This window comes from Phoenix dactylifera, chromosome 8, assembly GCF_009389715.1.
Source record: "Phoenix dactylifera cultivar Barhee BC4 chromosome 8, palm_55x_up_171113_PBpolish2nd_filt_p, whole genome shotgun sequence".
Classification (NCBI taxonomy): domain Eukaryota; kingdom Viridiplantae; phylum Streptophyta; class Magnoliopsida; order Arecales; family Arecaceae; genus Phoenix; species Phoenix dactylifera.
The window spans coordinates 4106017-4122540 of record NC_052399.1 but is presented as its reverse complement, the minus strand read 5'-3'; the positions used below and the strand labels follow the sequence as shown (position 1 = coordinate 4122540).

The 16524-nt window shown below is 47.8% G+C and overlaps 1 protein-coding gene across 1 annotated transcript; it reads right to left on the bottom strand.

The window, feature by feature from the left end:
• Nucleotides 1–12260: 12260 nt before the first annotated feature.
• On the bottom strand, nucleotides 12261–12942 carry LOC103708795. The gene has a single exon (XM_008793880.3). The coding sequence runs from the start codon at nucleotides 12879–12881 to the stop codon at nucleotides 12525–12527; it is 357 nt and encodes a 118-aa protein (XP_008792102.1). The 5' UTR covers nucleotides 12882–12942; the 3' UTR covers nucleotides 12261–12524.
• Between the last annotated feature and the right edge of the window lie 3582 nt (nucleotides 12943–16524).

The following is a 16524-nucleotide window of genomic DNA, read 5'->3' as shown; positions in this document are numbered from 1 at the left end:
TCACCTCCTTTGTCGCCCGGCATTCCGGGGAGTTCCTCTGGACATCTATAGGAGATATTCCCTCCTTTTTGTACTCTTTACTTTCTCGTGATCTGGCAGGATGTACTCACATTAGGGCTATATAATTTGCTGTTTTTACCAAAAAAACCCTCGACCTTTTATATGATCTCATAAAGCCTTTTTATTTATTTAAATATTTTTTATTTATTTTATCTGCAGCTCATACTAATCTTGCATGAGCATTACTTACTGTGTCAAGGGACAAAATACTCCACACAAGTGGAGAAAGGGATACAAAGTGAGTCCAGAGAATCTCTTTAGAATGATGAGCAGCAAGGAAGACGATTCAATTAGCAGCTCCGTTCGTATTTCAAAATATATGTACAATCTGAAAGACGTCACACTCTTGTAATATCCGCCGGACTTTCTCTAAAAATGGATGGTCGAATACCTTTGCCTTTTTATAAAATCCACCCAATCACCTCCACTAGATCTCCCTTCCTCTGATAGAACTCGTAGGCATGTGGCAGCTTTTCATCGGTTCAAGTTTGCCGCCTAAAATAGCAGGTTACCGCGATATTCCTCGATTTACGAGATGACGGTTTTAACCTCGCGGTCGGGGACGAGAGCTCCGAGGCGTCACATGGGGATGGGGCAGGAGGTATCAGAAACCACGACACCCTGATTCACCAGTCCGAGAGCTCCGTCATCATGTTACCCTTTAAATTATCTCGATATATCATGCACCTTATCCTGGATCAGATTCCCTTCCACCTTCTGATTTCTAAACTCGCTCATCCTACGGTTGTGATTCCTCTTAGTCCGTCGGAATTTTTCGCAGTTGCGAGCCGATCGGACTACCATAACCCTGGGTGAGTGTGGAACTAATCACATGGTTGAGATATTAAACAACAATTTGTAGGCGGACGCAAGTAAACTGGGCCATTAGCGAGCAAACGTCGAACTAACGGCGAGGATGAGTCACCTTATTCTCGTGATTTATATATTTGCAAGGTCGGCGCGGTTCTTTCTGTGGCCCGAAAATAATTGCAGGCTCATGTGCTCTTCCATTCGGATATCATGTGCTAATTAATCAGTATAGTACTGAGAGGCCACGTGGGTCTGCATGCGACGGCTGGACGAAAAGTGTGGTTGTTAAATATTTAACGCCTTGCACAGCCTTAGTTGATCCTTTTTCTCGGCCCATGTCTCCAGAAGATGTATATCGTTGCCGAAAGAATGACCGCATGCATGCATGCATGGCCGGGAGACTTGATGATCTAGCGTTTAGACTGCCATTACATGGTGCACTATAACCTAGGATTGTTTTCTTATTCTCATCATACACCTCCACATATTTCCGGGTCCTGCATTACCATTTGATGCCCCATTATTAAAAATAAAAAAAAATTAAAGTATTTTTATATATTTTTTCACTGCAATTCGGTTCCCAAAACAAAAATTTATTATTAAAATATTTTTTTGAAAAGCTGATGTGTAAAAAAATGACATATTTCAAAGTGACTTATATTTCGTCGAGCATTCATTTTTTCTGAAAAATTATATAAAATACCTATTATGCTCTTAATTAAAAAAAAAATCTTATCACATTCTATCTAAAAGCTTAAGGATACTTTTGGAAAAAAAATTACCTCAATTTCTAACAAGTGAAAATTGAGCTTTCTCATATCTTATATAGTTTTTTCTTTCTCATAAAATATATGAATCTTAATTCCATTGAAAACTTATTTTTCTATATTTTTTTTGAAAATTCTAACCAAACATGAGGTATTTTCCATGATTCAATGGACATTGTTCTTGCAACTTCACGACAGGGGCAACCAAGGTACACAAAGGGCAGGATGAATCATAGCACATGTGAGAAAAACATACAAGGCTGGCATGTTGCTTTTCTAGTGTGCAAATTGCATATCAACTGCTTTTGCCTTTTTGATACGTGATCATGTTTTAGAATCTGGTCAAGATTTCTCTTGTTAAATATATTTATATAATAGAAAAACAAGGCGAATCTTCCAACTTCATATAAATTTAGGGACGACAATGCTTAACCTAGTTTACCGTCTAATTTGATTTAACTCATTGTAGATCGAGTTAATTATCTATTTAATAAAATAATTGGATTTTGATCAGAACTTTTGATAAATTTATTAAATATCACGGATTTGGGTCAATAAATTTTTTACCTAACTTGTGCCCAATCCAATTTCTATCTGATTCGTCCCGACCCGATGGCCACCTTTGCACATGGTTAGCTAGAGCACAGTGAAATGGGACCCCCCAGCATGGGACTTATTCTAATGCTTACCCGACCAGACCTAATCATCCCCCATGTGGCTCATTGCCCCTTGAGGAACTTTAGGCTGGTCCCACATAAGCCTTCTTGCAGGATTTTAGCCCTCGGCCCCGAAGCTGGAATTTGGGGACCATGCAATGCTTCTCGCCTCTTCATTTGGACGGATCGAGAATCGACCTCGCGAGGAGGATGGCTTGACCGTCTGGACTGATAATTTTTTAAACCATAATTTGGTGCACAAGGGGTACTTGAAATCAGAGCTGTACCAAATTTGACCTCCCAAATAAACCATATGTTTCAGAAAGATGAGACACAAGAGCGTAAGATATCATGTGGCATCACTTATATATTTTTCTTTTTTTAAAAAAAATTAATTGTTTTATTTCTATTTTTCAAAATTTTTAAAAGTATAAATATGTTTATGTATAGTTAATTATTTAAAAATAATATAAATATAGTGATAGTGATAGCGGTGATGATAGATGTAATATGTTGGCGACGATGATTGTGATCACAATAATAATACAGTGAAGACAGAACAATGATGACCATAATGTTACGGCAAAGATGGCGACAATATTATGTTTAGGGATGTGTAGAAAACAAGCTTAATCATAAACCTAATTCAAATCAAATTTTTTTGTTTCAGCTCATATTAATTTTTTAAAAAAATTTAATTTGGTACGAAATAAATTTAATTAAGTTTGTATTTGAATTTTTAAAAAATTAATTTAAACCAAACTGAACCAACTACAAGCACATATATGTACCTGTAGGTGTGTATATATATATATATACAGATTTTTTTATTTTTTATATAAAATAAATTTTTATATTTAGATTTTATCTAGCTCATTTAGCCAAATCTATTGAACATTGATCCAATTAATTAAACCGAACTAAACTTAATTTTCTGGGATAGTTTCAAAAAGTTTTATAGATATTAGTCGGTTCGCTTTTAAAAAAATTCATTCAAATCAGTTCAGCTCCATGTATGAACCAAACCAATCTGAACTAATCCGGCCACACTTTTAATTATGGTGGAGATGTGACGGCGATGGGAGCCGCAATGATGATGCGATTGATGATGGCTCCGAAGGTGACGATCACAATATCGGCGTCTATGTTGGAGATTGTAGTAAAAAATATAAGTCTTAATTTTTACAAATATTAAAAATAAAAATTTTATACTTTCAAAATTTCTGTAAATAATAAAAATAATTTCAAAAAATAAGAATATTAGTATCAAACATATTTTTAAATTTTTTACAATCATTTTTTAAATAAAAAATAAAAAAATAATAACAAGAGCGAACGAGCCGTAACCAATACCTTCCCATGAAAGCTACGGCCCTCGTACGTTAACACATGGAACTGTCCATATTTTAGATATTAGAACATGATCAGCAATATCACTACCAAGGTAACCATCTTCTTCATGTGATGTTAATGAATGAACATCTTTTCATTACACCCAAGCAGCTGGGTCTCCAATCTCTCCCTACATCAATGCTGTCGCACCAAATTCTAGGTGGCATTGTCCGTCTGATTAGTGCATCGAAACAGAAGGCTGTTGGTGGGGTGGGCGGCTACCAGAATATTCGGATTATGCTCCATAGTGAAATAATATTGCAGGCAAAGCATATATAAAGAGGTTAACGGGCAGCGAATTGGATAGCTTTATATGTGGCCAATCATTAGAGAAATACTCTTTGGATAGGGAAGAGAAAGCTGCCTCATGTACTTCAAAATCTATTATATTTTGATTTTGGACCGTATTTGTATCCATAATATATGATACATTTTGTTGCTGGTGGTCCAAACCGAGAACGATTGGCACTGCGGTGTGAACGGGGTTCCGTCTGAGTTGTCTTGGTTGGTGTTGGTTGCGCTCCACCTTCCGCCAAGAAACCTGCAAACAAGCCTTGCACCAGCACCAGGGTGGTGATGGCCCTCCGACGGTCAAGTCAGAGGAGATTGGAGGAGGAGGAGAGGTAATAATCGCAAGTAAGAGAGTGCTCTGGGAGATATTGCTCACCCCCCCCTTTCTCCCCCCAGCCGCATATATACCTGGCTGGAGGGTCTCTCAGGGGGGTTCGTTATCGTGGGGCACGATGGTGTGGCCACTGACATGGCCGTTACAGGGCGTCGTGGAGCAGCACCGGGTACGGCCACGTCAGGGCATAGTGGGGCTCCGCTTTGTACGGCTGATGCAGGAGATCGTGGAGCAGCATCGGATACAGCCGTTGCAGGGAGTAGTGGAGCAGGAGGCCGCGGCGTGCCTCTGGGGAATAGCCTGTCGTTATCAAGAGATCTCCGACTCGGGGTCGGAGCGCTGGATCAAGGGGCAGCCGACTCGGGGTCGGGCTGCGGAGCCGAGGATATCCGACTTGGGGTCGGATTGCTGGATCAAAGGGCAGCCGACTCGGGGTCGGGCTGCGGAGCCGAGGACATCCGACTCGGGGTCGGATTGCTGGATCAAAGGGCAGCCGACTCGGGGTCGGGCTGCGGAGCCGAGGACGTCCGACTCGGGGTCGGAGCGCTGGATCAAAGGGCAGCCGACTCGGGGTCGGGCTGCGGAGCCGAGGATGTCCGACTCGGGGTCGGAGCGCTGGATCAAAGGGCAGCCGTAGTCTTCCTGGGCGCGCGTGCCGGTCACGTGGGGCATGGCGGCTTAGTTCCCCCGTAACAGTAGCCCCCCACTTCCGAGCCTGGAACCAGAAGGGGAACAGGTGAAGGGAGTGATGTTTCGGGATTGCCGCCGTTCCTCGGAGAGGCGCGCGCGCTTCGAGCAGGTCAACTTCGGGGAAATTCTTCCGCCGTTCCCCAGGAAATTCTTCCGGCGCTAAGCCAGGCATCCGAGGGTTAGGCCTCAGGAAATTCTTCCGGCGCTAAGCCAGGCATCCGAGGGTTAGGCCTCAGGAAATTCTTCCGGCGCTAAGCCAGGCATCCGAGGGTTAGGCCCCAGGAAATTCTTCCGGCGCTAAGCCAGGCATCCGAGGGTTAGGCCCCAGGAAATTCTTCCGGCGCTAAGCCAGGCATCCGAGGGTTAGGCCTCAGGAAATTCTTCCGGCGCTAAGCCAGGCATCCGAGGGTTAGGCCTCAGGAAACTCTTCCGGCGCTAAGCCAGGCATCCGAGGGTTAGGCCTCAGGAAACTCTTCCGGCGCTAAGCCAGGCATCCGAGGGTTAGGCCTCAGGAAATTCTTCCGGCGCTAAGCCAGGCATCCGAGGGTTAGGCCTCAGGAAACTCTTCCGGCGCTAAGCCAGGCATCCGAGGGTTAGGCCTCAGGAAACTCTTCCGGCGCTAAGCCAGGCATCCGAGGGTTAGGCCTCAGGAAACTCTTCCGGCGCTAAGCCAGGCATCCGAGGGTTAGGCCTCAGGAAATTCTTCCGGCGCTAAGCCAGGCATCCGAGGGTTAGGCCTCAGGAAATTCTTCCGGCGCTAAGCCAGGCATCCGAGGGTTAGGCCTCAGGAAATTCTTCCGGCGCTAAGCCAGGCATCCGAGGGTTAGGCCCCAGGAAATTCCACTCGTTGGTCGACCAAGGCTGGCGCATGCCGAGGCAACTGGTCGGGGCTTCAGGCTAGTCTGCTCCCGGGATGGTCATCGGGTTAGCCTGGCATCCGAGGGCCGAGCCTCGGGACCTTCCACTCGTTGGTCGGCCAAGGCTGGCGCAAGCCGAGGCGACCGGTCGGGGCTTCCGGCTAGTCTGCTCCCGGGATGATCATCGGGCTAGCCAGGCATCCGAGGGCCGTCAAGCCTCAGGAAATTCCGCTCGCTGGTCGGCCAAGGCTGGCGCAAGCCGAGGCGACCGGTCGGGGCTTCAGGCTAGTCTGCTCCCGGGATGATCATCGGGCTAGCCAGGCATCCGAGGGCCGTCAAGCCTCAGGAAATTCCGCTCGTTGGTCGGCCAAGGCTGGCGCAAGCCGAGGCGACCGGTCGGGGCTTCAGGCTAGTCTGCTCCCGGGATGATCATCGGGTTAGCCTGGCATCCGAGGGCCGAGCCTCGGGACCTTCCACTCGTTGGTCGGCCAAGGCTAGCGCAAGCCGAGGCGACCGGTCGGGGCTTCCGGCTAGTCTGCTCCCGGGATGATCATCGGGCTAGCCAGGCATCCGAGGGCCGTCAAGCCTCAGGAAATTCCGCTCGTTGGTCGGCCAAGGCTGGCGCAAGCCGAGGCGACCGGTCGGGGCTTCAGGCTAGTCTGCTCCCGGGATGATCGTCGGGTTAGCCTGGCATCCGAGGGTTGTCAAGCCTCAGGAAATTCCACTCGTTGGTCGGCCAAGGCTGGCGCGAGCCGAGGCGACCGGTCGGGGCTTCCGGCTAGTCTGCTCCCGGGATGATCATCGGGCTAGCCAGGCATCCGAGGGCCGTCAAGCCTCAGGAAATTCCGCTCGTTGGTCGGCCAAGGCTGGCGCAAGCCGAGGCGACCGGTCGGGGCTTCAGGCTAGTTTGCTCCCGGGATGATCATCGGGTTAGCCTGGCATCCGAGGGCCGAGCCTCGGGACATTCCGCTCGTTGGTCGGCCAAGGCTGGCGCAAGCCGAGGCGACCGGTCGGGGCTTCAGGCTAGTCTGCTCCCGGGATGATCATCGGGTTAGCCTGGCATCCGAGGGCCGAGCCTCGGGACCTTCCACTCGTTGGTCGGCCAAGGCTGGCGCAAGCCGAGGCTACCGGTCGGGGCTTCAGGCTAGTCTGCTCCCGGGATGATCATCGGGTTAGCCTGGCATCCGAGGGCCGAGCCTCGGGACATTCCACTCGTTGGTCGGCCAAGGCTGGCGCAAGCCGAGACGACCGGTCGGGGCTTCCGGCTAGTCTGCTCCCGGGATGATCATCGGGCTAGCCAGGCATCCGAGGGCCGAGCCTCGGGAAATTCCGCTCGCTGGTCGTGCGCTTGTCGCTCGCTGCCCGACGGGGTTTCTCCGTGGCCAGCCGCGATCATGTTTCTCCTTTTCTCTAAGCGTTGCCTGGGGGAACACGAGAAGGGCATTAAACGCTAATTAATGCGTTACCTGGGAAATCGGATCGCCAGCTGCTGCTTGCGAGGAGTGTTAGTTGAGCGGCCGCGATACGCGGGTTCTTCGAGGAGGATACGGCCTGGGCGCGAGCGGAGATATGTGGACCTAGGGGTACATGACACCCGGATTGTCCGATTTGTGACCTCGGCCTCGCCGTTGGTTTGGGGATGCGACACGGACGTGAACCGATGTTCGATCCCGAACTCCTCGCAGAAGTCTCGGAAATGCTTGTTATCAAACTGTCGACCGTTATCCGAGATGAGGACCCGAGGTACCCCAAATCGGACAATGATGTTCTTCTTTACGAACTTCCGGACTTGCGCCTCCGTGATGGTGGCCAGTGGCTCTGCCTCCACCCACTTGGTGAAGTAGTCGATGGCGACAATCAAAAATTTCCGCTGGGCCGAAGCGATGGGGAATGGTCCGAGGATATCCATTCCCCACTGTGCAAAGGGCCAGGGGGCGGTGATTGGCGCCAAGGGAACAGAGGGGACTCTCTGGATGTTGGCGTGGCGCTGGCAGGCGTCGCATTTCCGTACGTGATCCTTTGAGTCTTCCAATAAGGTCGGCCAATAGTAGCCTTGCCTCATGATCTTATGTGCCAGGGACCTAGCCCCCAGGTGCGATCCGCAGATGCCTTCGTGGACTTCGCTGAGGGCGTAAGCCGCTTCCGAAGGGCGGAGGCACCTTAAGAGGGGGGCGGTGAACGAGGTCGTGTGGCGCCGTGGTTCCTTGCTGGTGACGGGCTTCTGCGCCGGCGTTGAGGCGTCGGGCTCCTCCTCTGGGGTGCCTCTTTTCGCCTTTTCTTTCCGGGCTTTAGAGGGGCCTCGGCGGCCTCCTTGTTCCGGTGGGAGGCTGCCTCCTCGGCGTCTGCATACTGGTTTGCCCGAGATAACAGCTCCGGGAAGCTCCGCGGCAGGCGTTTGTCCAGGGAGAAGGTGAGTCTGCCCTTCCGGAAGCCACGCTTCAGGGCTGAGAGTGCCACTTCCTGGCTCAGGTTCCGGACCTCCAGTGTAGCCTTGTTGAAGCGGGTGAGATAATCCCGCAGGCTTTCTCCCTCGTTTTGCCGGACATCAAAGAGGGAGTCGGAGACCAGTCGCCGCCTGCTACTGACGGCGAAATGGCTGATGAAGAAGCGGGTGAACTGGTCGAAGGACTGGATGGAGTTAGCCTCCAGGCCGGCGAACCATGCCCTTGCCGGGCCACGGAGGGTCGCCGGGAAGGCCTTGCAGAGGAGCGGATCCGATGCTCCATGGAGGAGCATAAGAGTCCCGAAACTCTCCACGTGGTCCCGCGGGTCCGCCACCCCGTCGTAGGGTTCGATCGCCGGCATTTTGAACCCCGGCGGGTTCGGGGTCCGCAGGATCCTCGAGGCAAGCGCCGGCTGGGAGGAGATCTCCAAGTCAGCGAAGGGATCTTTGGAGTGGCCCTTCAGGACCTGGAGCTGTCTGTGGAGATCGTCCACCCGCCGGTCCAGGGAGCGCGACCGGTGGGTGGGGGACAAGGAGCGGCGCGAGGGGGACCGACTGGAGTGCGGGCCCCTCGAGGACTGGGGTGTCTGAGAACGCGCCCGGGTCCGCCTCTCGTACCCCGCACAGCTCCGATGAGAAGGTCCTGGCAGAATGGACCGCACTCGAGAATCCTCCTCGCGCCGGCGCTCCTCTCCATGGGAGAGGAAGGAGCGCGGGTTGTGAGGAAGAGGCGAGTGCTCGGGGGGCAGCGGCTCCTGAGCCCGTTGCGGCACCCGAGAGATCACACCCTGCAGATTCTGCACTGCCTCCGCGAGGGTGCGAACCTGCTGGGCTAGCTGGTCGAACTGAGCAGCTTCGACCGTCTGAATGGGAGAAGGGGCGGTGGAGTGCTGCTGAGAGTGCGTTGGGGACGCAGCAGCCTCCCGGCCGGAGGCGCGAGAGGCTCCGCGACCGGAAGCATTGGAAGCTCCACGACCACCTCGCCGTGCCATTACGATCGTTCTAAGATTCGGGCCCTCCTTCTAGCGCCAACTGTTGCTGGTGGTCCAAACCGAGAACGATTGGCACTGCGGTGTGAACGGGGTTCCGTCTGAGTTGTCTTGGTTGGTGTTGGTTGCGCTCCACCTTCCGCCAAGAAACCTGCAAACAAGCCTTGCACCACCACCAGGGTGGTGATGGCCCTCCGACGGTCAAGTCAGAGGAGATTGGAGGAGGAGGAGAGGTAATAATCGCAAGTAAGAGAGTGCTCTGGGAGATATTGCTCACCCCCCCTTTCTCCCCCCAGCCGCATATATACCTGGCTGGGGGGTCTCTCAGGGGGGTTCGTTATCGTGGGGCACGATGGTGTGGCCACTGACATGGCCGTTACAGGGCGTCGTGGAGCAGCACCGGGTACGGCCACGTCAGGGCATAGTGGGGCTCCGCTTTGTACGGCTGATGCAGGAGATCGTGGAGCAGCATCGGATACAGCCGTTGCAGGGAGTAGTGGAGCAGGAGGCCGCGGCGTGCCTCTGGGGAATAGCCTGTCGTTATCAAGAGATCTCCGACTCGGGGTCGGAGCGCTGGATCAAGGGGCAGCCGACTCGGGGTCGGGCTGCGGAGCCGAGGATATCCGACTCGGGGTCGGATTGCTGGATCAAAGGGCAGCCGACTCGGGGTCGGGCTGCGGAGCCGAGGACATCCGACTCGGGGTCGGATTGCTGGATCAAAGGGCAGCCGACTCGGGGTCGGGCTGCGGAGCCGAGGACGTCCGACTCGGGGTCGGAGCGCTGGATCAAAGGGCAGCCGACTCGGGGTCGGGCTGCGGAGCCGAGGATGTCCGACTCGGGGTCGGAGCGCTGGATCAAAGGGCAGCCGTAGTCTTCCTGGGCGCGCGTGCCGGTCACGTGGGGCATGGCGGCTTAGTTCCCCCGTAACACATTTGGTTTAGAAGAGAAAAAGAAAAAAAAAAAAGATGGAAAAAGAAAAAGCTGATAGATGGATGAATCATTTGCTGTGGTGCCACATGATATGTTTGATTCGAGCTCTTGGTTTGGCCTGCCTACAGGGCTGGCTTCCCAATTCCCGGTCCCACCCATGGCGCCTTCTATTCCCAGTTCCCATCGCTCCCGTTCTTCCCCTCGGTACCATCTCTTTCCCTTATTCTTTTTTTTATAAAAAAAATCGTCATCGATGGGTCGGGTTGACGGGTTTTCTTGTTTTCTTGAATTGTTTCTTTTTATTAATCATTCAGGGTTAAAATAATTTGCAGCTCGAATAGGGTTGAGGCATAACCCGGTGTTTAGGGATTGGTTGTTTTTTTTGGCTGAAATGGACATTTCATACTTCACGAATACGAATACACCCAATATAATGGACAAACAAAATGTCCCATAATGCAACAAGCATCTCACTCTCCCCAACCTACAGGGTGCCTTTTGAGTGGCTCGCTACATATGCCGCCACCCAGTCCGCCGCTCCGTTAGCCTCACGATCTGAAGTGTAATGCCCTCCCTCACCATCAACCAAATATCACATAGCAGGGGATGAACACCTTTATCCCTGCTCATGCCCCATTGGATCTAGCCGATCACCGTGGCCGAATCACCCTCTAAGAGGATAGAGGTCGCCTGAAGCACATACTGCACATAACGCAATCCATCCAAGCCGTCCGTAGCTTCGCTCCTGGAACCGAGGTGTCGAAGATCTGACACCCCCCGCTGCCACCACACTCGAATTCGGGCTCCTGATGACAAAACTAGCCCCTCCCGTTCTGCCTCTATCCAGGACAGAGACATCAAAAATGACCTTGAGGAAACTCGGAGGTGGGGGCTCCTAGATGAAGAAAATTGTATAAGGAGTTGCCGAAGCAATGTGGGGGTCTCAGTGTCCCGAGCTGTCAAAGATCTGTGGTCTAACCCTGCTTGAAGAATTTCTGCTGCCTGTGCCCGAGCCCGCTCCATCACAAAACGTGGAGACGGACTAAGCTCGCCAAATACCTGAGCGTTTTTAGCCATCCATACTTGATAAGCTATGCAAGCCGCCCTAATGGCCCCATGACGCATCTGGCAGGGCTTTTGCTTGCCGGGCCTATTTTTATCTCCACGGCTTCTGTTTTTTTTATATTTTAGGCATCTCCATATGCTACCATCTTAAGGTAAATTGGAATTTTTTATGGATTTTAGTGATTGGGAAAAAGTTTAGGGGGCTGATTAGTGATAAATTTATGTTCATGAATGAAACATGCAATGGATCTAGATTTTTTCTTTGTAAAAAAAAATATATTTGATGCATTTTTTTGGTGATACCCTACTGGTTTTGATTCGTACCTGAAATCTAGGGCACTTCACCTGCTACAATGGTGGAGCATGGAAAAGGTGTGGTGGTTCCTGAACCCAAATGAATCCATTTCCCTATGCTTCCTGTTGATCATATGTTTCCACTTGTTCAGCTTTACATCTAGATAACTGATTGTTCTCCTCCATTAATTTCTCAACATAAGTTTATCACTTGAATCTCTGCATTGCTTTAAATCTTGACACCTTGGTTTCCTAATTTTTCTTATATGAATTGCTCTCACTGTCACTCAACCTAATTTTCACAGCTAACTATTCATGGTTGATTGGTTGTTCAAAGTAAGTTCAATGGCATCTGTCCTTTGTGCCTTCCAGTCCCATGTATGTTTCAGTCTATTTAGGAGTGTTCCTGGCTTCTGTATGTTGTCTCTATCTTGGTAATTCTTCAGGTGTCTTACATGTATGCCATATAGAGGTGTCGGTATATTTTGATCCAAAAGATTGATTAGAGAGTAATGTATGCACTAAGACAAGCAAGTTTAGAGAGTCAATCAGTGAAGCAAGGGAGATGTATGGTTTGGCATTTATTTGCTGGTAGCTAGCGCTGCACATTTCTTCTAGGATTCTCCACTTTTCTCATCTAAAAGACTATTATACCTAGTGGAAAAATGCCCTGCTCTTCAGATTCAGATTCTAAAATTGTTCGGATTGCTGTCAAATTATTCAGATTCAGATCTAGTGTTGCCAATGGAGCATAATTCCTTTCTGCAATGTTCCAAGGTCCATTACACTAGAGGAAAAGCACGATCTCCGTAACGGAGCATTATTCCTCCATTCATATACACAGAGAAATTACAAAGGAGAAAAAGAAATAGAAAAGAGGGGCTTCGCGATCTCCTTCTAATAATAAATCATAGCCGACGGAGTTGCGAAGGCTTAAGAAAGGGGATTAGTCGGCGGATCGGCGGGGCGGGAGATCGGAAGCGAGGCGGGAGGCGATGGCGGAGTGGTACATGGCGTCGTGGAAGGTCTCCGTCTCCAAGGTCCTCATCCGTAGCTCCCTCGCCTTTTCCTCCGTGAACGCCGTGAACCGCCGCGCCGGCCGCCGCTGCTTCCCCTCTCCCGCCTCGCCCTCCTCCTCGCCGCCGTCGATGTAGTCCGGCTCCGAAGACCACCCGAACAGCGGGGCCCACCAGTTGCCGCCGCCGCCGCCGCCGCTCCGCCCGCGCCCCCGCCGGTCGCCTCCGGGGGTGGCGCAAGCACGGGTCACGGCCGGCCGGAAGGAGAGAACCAGACCGAATGCCATCTTGCCTCTTGATCTCGCTGTTTTCTTTTTCTTTTTTTTTATAGAGGGGAGTACCCGAAGGAGGAGGGGAGGGGGCGGTTAGCCGGTTATAAAGCGAGAGCCGGATAAGTTTGATGGGGGCTACGTGGCTATGATCTAGCGGTAGGTTGGGGAGGACCTTTTCGCTTTGGCCTTTTTCGGGATTGGGGTAGAAGGTGACTTGGTCGGTGGACGATCTAAAAAGTCGAATCTACCCCTTCTTCCTTTACGATAATAAGAAGGCTTGTTTATCTTTGAGCCCGTATTGTCTTGTCTTTTGGGAATGTTAATGACAAGATATAACTTAAGTATAACTTAAGATAACTTAAGATATAACTACGAAGGTTCCTTTATGTTATGGATCTTAATGATGAGTTTTTGTTGCGATAAGATATACTTAAGTTTTAATTTTTCGGGCGCCAATTTTAAGCTCTGTTTGGAGAGCTATTAGCAGTAAAATTTTTGAAAGTATAACAGTTGGGAGTTGGAGCAGAATTTTTATAAAAAATTGTTAGCAGTTAGATAACTATATTTCTAAAATAATATAATATTTTAATATATATTTAATAAATATTATTTTTATTTAAAAATATTTTTAAAGGACAAAAAATATTTTTTGGCTCGCTAAAAAACTCCCCCGAACGGACGTTATTCTTAGGATATTTTGGTTTCGGGAGGGTGTTCGTTGTCGTGCTTTCTCCATCGGGGCCGGAAATTTGGACACGCGTGCGACAAGGATGGTGCAGCTGGCGTCGTCCGTCCGAAAGCGACAGGGGACGTCCACGTGCTCCTCATCCTCCTACACGTGCTCATAAAAACCGCCCCTTCTGGAAACGGCTGGGATTATGCAGCCGCCCCCCTCCCGTCCGTCTCTATGTTTCTCTCGCGGCCAAGATGCGCTGGAGGAATAAATGGACGGCTGCGATGGTTTTTGGGAACAGGGATTGCAGCCGAAGAGGCCTAAAAATCATGCCGTGTACATGTAAATCTCAAGGTTCTTATTCCACGGGCGACAGCATCCGGTTTTGGTTGCAGCTCTATTTTCCAGCCGCCCCTGAGACCAATAACGTTCTGTGGGGATCTTTATTGACCGATATTTTTTCTGATTTATGCGGTTTTTTTTAATAATAATATAGCTAGTTGTGCTCATGAAATAATATGAACAGTAAATATATATAAAAAATAGTTATCCATCGTGATCGCGTGACAAAAATTTTGATATAAAGATTCTGCTGCAAAATTTATTTGACCGGTTCTGCCAAGCAATTATAAATTGGTTTTGGGTCGTAGTTATCGATCTAAAATAAATTTGAGTTGCACTGGATCGGGATTCATCAAGGCGATGTGATAGGGTAATAAAATCAGATGGTTTAATGTGGATGTTAGCTCCTGTTCCCCGGCGGTATAAATACGACATTGAGATGTGAATCCAGCCGGAGCCTTCCAAGAAATATTGGTGCTGAGAAGTTCTATTTCCACGCGCACGTTTAAGGAATTCACGCTATCAAAAAAAAAAGAATTCACGCTCGCCCTCGCGCCGCAGCCCATTTGACGGTAGACGGATGGCGATGCCCGGCTCGCTTCGGAAAAGAAATGGTTTTGCTGTGTTGCAATGAGAAAGATTTAGAAATATGAGCATTTAGAATTTTATCTTGGTAAATTTTGTTATCTTAGTTAAATTTATGGTTTGTGTTAAGGGATTGGGGAAAGTCAGGAAAATGTTCCAAGTCTTGGCAGACTAAAATAATTATTTTATATGGTGGATTACACACCTTTCGAGAGGAGAGGTATTACCATATGGATGTTGAAAATCAAAGATACATTTGGTTATGATTTATATCCTTAAAAATACTTGGAACCAAAAATTCTAATCTTTGCATCTCACGGATACAAAAATAAATGCCTAGAATGATATAAAAACATGTTTTGCCATGACATAGGTATTGAATTTTATGTTAGTGCACTAGCGTAAAGAAAACTGTCCAGCTTTTTGTCTACTTGGTGCATAGATTAGACTACCAAAACATATAATTTTCTATTTATAGAAGCTTTTAGTTGTATAAATTATGACCAATGATGTAGACTATCAATTCCAGTACTTCATATTGATTAGGAACTTTGAGAAAAATAGTTATTGTCTTTTTCTAAGAGCAGAGTAGTGTATCTCTTATTGCAGATACAATTTATTATTATAGAGCAAAATCAACTTATTTTTGTTCTCTAGCATCTTGTATAGTATATTTTTAGGATTTTTAAATCTCAATATATCAATTATCTTCTAGCCGAGACTGAGATGAATTAAGATCTTGGTTTATCTCGGTCAATATTTTCGAATCAAGATAATTGTATCTTGTTTGATAAGAAAATATTGGATTAAAGCTATATAGGCATTGATTTTATAATTTATAAATAAAAAAAAATCATGTCTGAGAAAGTAAAAGTTGATTAAAATTATTTGTCCGTATCAAATCAATCGATATGATAGATTGTATTAGATTTTATTAGTTTATCTTAATCAATATTTTGACATATATTGTGCTAGGAGGTGTCCAATACTTATACAAACCAAGATAGACTCAGCACAAAAACATTGTATTATTTAGGCATTGCCTTTAATAGAGCATGCATATGCATGCATACATTAAAAAAATTATGAACATCACATCTGTCTCTATGGATCGTACACTCAAAAGGTAGACTAGTTTTGATGTTGCATCATGAATAGCCCACAAAAAGTCTGCCTCGTATCCAAAACAAAAACGTGCATCTTAAGTTCATCTTTACTTGTTTTTCTACTTATCAAATATTATCCTTAACTCTCAGCATTTGTAGGCTTGCGAAAAGTTGTCGATTATATTCATTAAATGGTGTCTTTAATTCAGCAAACCTTTGACTTCCCTTTATTTTGTTAACCACACTGCAAATTGCTAGCTAATGCGAACTTCTGTAGAAAAGTTAAGAATTCTCGTTTTCTCCTTCTTTTTTTTTAATTTTTTGTTCCCCAGAGAAAATTCACGAACTTTCTTTTCTTAGATATGATCATGACTCAGAAGTTGTGTTGTTTTCCTTGATCATTCTTTTCGCCTTCTCCTTTCTGATCCATACGGGGGTTTAAATTTGTGATTCTGAAACAGAGATCTTCGTAGTTCGAACGCTGGAGCGGTGGGGGCCATGTTTCATTTGGCCCTATCCGGTATTAGCCATTAATGGTGCTTCTGAAAATTAAAGCACCGACATCTGAGCTAGGAATGGCATCAGCTAAATCCCAAAAATGATGTATACAACATCCGTTTTCCTTGGAAATTTTATAGTTATAGGCGACAAGATGCTGCTAGAAGGCAGACTTCAAAGCTCAAATTAATAAACTCGAGGCAATATTGCAAACTGCTATTTATTCATTAAACCTAAAACAGAAATCTGATTCATCTCTTTTCCTTGGATAGCGGTATGAAACAAAAGCTACAAGCAACATATTTTGGTATATTCTATTTTTTGCATCAATATTCTTTCTTTTCTTTGGGGACCTAAATACATGATTTGGCTGGGAATATGTTGCACTACTCTGTCCTCTACTTTCTTATCGATTACTAAGGCCTCATTTGGGGGAGCTTTTGGAGGGCCAAAA